This window comes from Linderina pennispora (assembly GCF_002104995.1).
Source record: "Linderina pennispora strain ATCC 12442 chromosome Unknown DL89scaffold_172, whole genome shotgun sequence".
NCBI lineage: Eukaryota > Fungi > Kickxellomycota > Kickxellomycetes > Kickxellales > Kickxellaceae > Linderina > Linderina pennispora.
This window is the reverse complement of record NW_024468420.1, coordinates 10202-15570: the sequence shown is the minus strand read 5'-3', so window position 1 is coordinate 15570 and position 5369 is coordinate 10202. Positions and strand designations below refer to the sequence as shown.

The window sequence follows — 5369 nt, the reverse complement described above, 5'->3', positions numbered from 1 at the left end:
AAATGCCATTGGATGGATGCACATGTGCATTCAGAACGGCCTGGCACAGATTGGATGGCCAAAGGCAACAGCAGCGAGAAACACTAGGTCTGTTTTGGTTTTTCCGCCAAAAATTCACTTAATATATGTATGGATAGGCACAGCTTTGGTATGTCCCGTGCCAACGAATAGGGGAGAAATGGACCGCTTTTTGGGGCAGTGAGACAGGAAACTATATGAGCGTTTGGTACTCCATTTATGTAGGTGTGCAGACAAGTGCATATCCGCTTTCCCAACTACATATTTGTCGGCTAGTTTGGCAGCAACGCCAGCACCAACCAGCTTTTGTGTCTGAGCACCTCGACAGGGCGGGGGAGGCTTGGGAAGAGAAAGCATCGTTAAGCCTGCCAATTGAGGAGAACCACACAAGAGCCAAAGGGCGCGGCTCAACGGGAGACAATCAATAGCTGCAATGTAGGCATAGAACTTGAGCCATTGTCACTCGTGGTTCCTTTTTGTCGCAAATCATGTGGAATCCGACAATTGCGCCTGCAGGCGTTTGGGGGGTGGGGGTGGAGGCAGGCGAGAGGAACAGAGGTAGTGTGCCATAGTTTGCAAGGTCTTCTTACAACCGCGTGCCAATAAACAGCAGAAGAGAAATAAAGGATTCACGCATCATTCTATATTTATTTGCGTCCACGGGTATATTGACAAGGCGGTGTGTCATTGTGCTATGCAAGCTGAATGCGTCGTGAGTGCCATTTAGGTTCCTACACGGCTCTTGCCCGAGCGAGCAGGCGGGCGAGCAGGCAGGCAAGCGGGTGGGCGGACAGACGAGCTGGCGAAAAAAAAAAAAGCTCACGCCAGCCCCATTGTCAGGACCTGTTCCCTACATCATTTCCTTAGCGGGAAGAAGGCGATAGTGGATTGTGAGAGGCGCATGCTCGGCAAAAAAGGTCATAAAGTCTGCGCGTATTATGAGGGATCTGGAAAGCGCACACCGCAGATCATGGTCACTCAGCAAAAATTTTGTGCTCAGATCGCCATATGCATAGCCGAACACCATGTCACTATTTCGTCCTTGCCCTTTCTCGGCTAGCTAGGGTATGTGGAGGTCGTGGTGCCAGCATGGAGCAAAAGGCTCGGTCTTTTCTATTTCCAGCGACTGCGCACAAAAGGGAGGGGGTTAGGAAATGGACAGTAGAGCTGGTTCTATTCTTCATAAGCTATTGCCGAGAGACATGTGGGGAAGGGGCGGGAGCACGACATGTAAGAATTCAAGGGGCAAGGCTATGCAGGCCCGGCTTATCTCTCTGGGCCATGCATTTTTCACCTACCCCATGTTGAAAAGGCACGGCGCTTCCTCAAACCATGTCACAGTTGGAAATCAAAGCACTAGGGCATGTACCCAACAGTAAGCCGCAATTAGCAGTTACGTGGAGGTTCAGCGCTGTTCGTTTGGAAAGTGAAGGGGCAAGGCATGCACTGCTGGGCCGATATGCTTGGCGTTTCTCCAGAATCCCACGTATCTACACCCTTATTCTTCCCTTACGGAGAGGGGATATATGTGAGAGGTAAAATAGAATACCCGGAAGCTGGTCGTCTTGGGCCAATGGCGAGAAAAAGTCAGTAGGAGACGGGAAACGGCAAAGGTTCGGAGACGATTTCTAGGCCCGGCCGTGCTACTAGGCTGCGCTGAAACGTTTTGCTCGCTGGCTCTATGCAATTCTCGTCCCCCGTTTTCTAGTGTACCGCCCAATTGAACCCTGGTGCTCGCATATCGATTCCAGCGTATATCATTTTTGCCGACGGCAACAGTAGCTAGCCGAGGATGAGTAGCTCGTCGGGAATCTCCTTTCCCGTGAAGGTGCCGGAGCTTTGGCATAAAAGCAATGTATCCCGATTTTCAGCAAAACAGCCTTTGCTGGGCTGATGCTGTGCGTATGTGCAATGTGGATGTTATTATCTGAGCCTTGCGCAATGGAATAATGCGCATTCGCCGCCGACGGCAAGCATCCGGAAATACTCAGCTGAGTGAATCGGTATATCTGTGGTTGTCGATATACGACTAAAAATATCACCCGAGAGCGATTGTCGGCTTGTCTGGGCACCATTGCTTTCGCCACCTGGGCCAGCGAACCACCAGGTCATCAGCCAGGCTTGCTGGAACTCGCGGCCGGCACCAAGGTGGCTTTCCAAGCGGTTCATTCACATACACAATATGCATAGCTCCTGTACCGTTTCCTTCACTCTACTGCCTTTGTAATCAAGCCGAACCCGCAACAAGAGGCAAAATGGAAATCAAGCATACCTGATGTCTCCTGCGTGAACCGCAATTCTCAGATGGGCTTAGCAGAGGGCATTTTCCAGCACATAGCGTTCTGTCGAGTTCTTTTTCCGGCCGCAGCTTAATACTGGCTGTTGCTGATGCACTGCGATCTTAAATGCCGACATGGAGCAGGCTCTTTCTGCCAAAGCTGCTGCTGCGAAGAAACATTGGCAAGCGTGCACCATGCACAGCGCAAGTGATGCGGCATCGATGGGGGAGGGGCATGGCCAGAACACGGCCCCTGGGATTTTTCATCGTTATTTTCCGAGTGGGCCGCCAGAAGGAATTAAAAACATCCCAGTCGCCTGCTGAAACAAAAAGAAACGGCATCTGTGAGAAGAGGGCGGGTTGAGAGCCCGGGTTTGTTAGGTGGGGGCCAGCTGCCGCATGCCTGCCGCCCACTCCCGACTTTTGTTTTGCTGTCAGGATTTATTGGGCAGGGGGTGTGCGGGGGGAGGGTGGGCACCCGGCATGCTCCGCCTACTGCCCTGATTGCCGAGTGTGGTGGCCAACAGTGGGCAGAGCCGGTATTTCTCTCCTTGCCCCCTTGGCTGTAGCCGTTTCGCATTCCGCTCCAAAGGCTTTCCGACTCGTATGTCTATTCATATGCAAGTGATGAATAAATAGGCAGCATACCGCCGTCTCTCCACCCGCCTTTTCCATCAGCTTCACCCAAGCACCCTCAAACATCCCCCAACCGCCCCTCTGCTCTCATTATTTTTCGTTTCGTCTGTACAGGCAACGTCATCAGCTTGCCTTACTGCCTCGCTTCTCATACACAGCCAGCACATTTTTCCCAACCCTTGCTGCTACCTGCCTACAGCAGCACAAAAAGAAGGCGTGCTCGCAAACATTCACAGCCTTGCCAGCCTTCGCTACTCTTTCATACTGCCACCCCTCCGCTGGAAGAATCATAAATAGTCGTCTACAGCTCTCCCTTGCTCAACCCCCCAACGCTTTAGCATAAAAAGGGTGCCAACCTTGAACGCCTCCCATTGCAGTGTATCTTCCTCTCTCTCACTCGCTCGTCATTTTATAGTGCTCAGATCTTGGTTCTGCATTTCACTATTTTCTTGCATATTTCGCCTGCAGAGGCGCTCCATTATCACGGATATATAAACTGGCCTTAGCCTGCCCCTGGCTCTCGCTTTCTCCTTCCTTTCCTTACCCCCTCAGTCCCAGTCTTATTGCGCCGAGCTCTTTTAGCAGCTGTATATATCAATACTTATCCTCCATGAACACATACACCTCTCCTCTGTACCTGGCTCCTCGCAAGTCCACTCGCACACTCATCCGCAGTCGCCTGCCCTCGATCTCGAGCCAGACGTACATTACCGCTCTCGCTCTCCCCTCACCGCCACCGTCGCCAGCCAACGAGTCGCTTATGCAGCAGTCGATGCTGTCGACGACATTTGCTCTCCCCTCGTTCTCGGAAGTCAAGCTGATTGACAGCCACCAAAGCAAACTATCGCTTGCCAGCGACAGTGAGAGCGAGGTCGACGACAAGACCCTTGACGGGGACTGGGAGGCGGACTGTCCTGAATTCGATGGCGTGTTTGAGATGGAGCTGGACACCGAATGCCCTCATCAGCCGATGACTGCAGGTCCCCGGCCCTGGAGAGTGCGGCCTGAGCGTGTGTACAACTCGCTGAGGGCACAGATCCAGGCCATCGACGCTGATGACAACGAATTCTGCGTCATGTAAATGAACCATGCCCACCAAAAGAAGCTGCCCTCGTGCACCCAACCCCAATCGACGAGCCGCGCTCCCCTCAAGATACAAAAATGCCGAGCATACATGCTGTTCCGGCTCTCCTTTGCACATTATTTTTCTTCTCCCTTTCTGCATCGCCGTCCTTGTTGCAAATCCTCTTCTGCCAAGGTGCTGCACTATTTTTTGGTGATCCACTTTACATTCCTGTGTATATAAAATAAATATTTTTGGACATACATTCGCAATTACCGTCATGTACTCAGGGCACATGATTTATATGAACACTGGTAGGTGGCCAATACGACATGGCAATTAATTGGGTGCTGTGTGCCTTTTTTTACCGCTTTCCTTTTGCTCATGTGCCGCAACCCGATGTTTTTGTGCTGAGTATCTTCCATTGCATATTGCGTCTTTTTCTCTCCCCCTTTTTTCATGTCGGCAAGCAGCACGCCGATGCATTCTTTTGGGGATGGTGGTTGTGGAGGGCATGTGCGTGGTCGTGTGCACCAAGGAGAAGATCCCAAGCAAGGGAGCGGGATTTTGTCGTCTCCCAAGCACGGCATATCCGCAGTAGGATGAGTACATGCCATCCAGGCCGTCGTCTGTTGGTCCCATTCCAGCCATTATCGCCCCAAGCCCGTTCCCTTGGCTATATGGCCATTTTTAATATTTGATGGCGTCGTCCCTCGGCTCCCTGTTTTTCCCGCCCACCACGAAATTAACGGTTGAGAAGTTGGTTTCGTGATTTCCCCTCTTGGCAGCACTTGGCCGCAGCAGCGTGCTGCTTAATACCGTCAATTGCACATTCATGCCAGCAAGGTTAAATCATTAGTGTTTTGTAGCATCCCAAGATGAAAGATTAGGTAGTCTGACAGCAGGAAGGATAATAGCCGAGCGAGCAAGCGAGAGAGGCTTAGACATAATGGTCTGTCCCCTCCCGCTAACAATATGCTTCGTCGATAAAATACTGGCCAGAACAAACAATGCTGCGCCTAATAATAGCATCAGTCGATAACTGCGGGCTCATTCTGCATGTTGGTGTGTACGAGCCAGCATTCTGCGAATAGCACGTATCGCCTCCTGGGCATACTCGACATGGCACCCAGGACGCACCCACTGGCCTCTGATCTTGATCACGATATTTGCCCCCATTATGTCTGGGAGTGTGTTCACCCTAAGCTGGCCGTTGCGTTGGTCATTGATAATCCGGAACTTTTGTGCCCACCAGATATTACCGAAACCCATCCCCCACATCTTGAGCTCGTACCACTGGACATTAGCCTCGCTCGCTGTCTGCACAGTCTCAATCTTGCCCCACGGAATAAATTTGGACATTGGGATTGGGAA

At 51.7% G+C, this 5369-nt stretch overlaps 1 protein-coding gene across 1 annotated transcript; it reads left to right on the top strand.

Annotated features, from left to right (window-relative positions):
• Positions 1-3542: 3542 nt before the first annotated feature.
• On the top strand, positions 3543-4013 carry DL89DRAFT_263256 (uncharacterized protein; the record flags this gene model as incomplete). Its single annotated transcript, XM_040885888.1, has 1 exon — positions 3543-4013. One exon carries the CDS (start codon positions 3543-3545, stop codon positions 4011-4013), a length of 471 nt encoding a protein of 156 aa, XP_040739022.1.
• Between the last annotated feature and the right edge of the window lie 1356 nt (positions 4014-5369).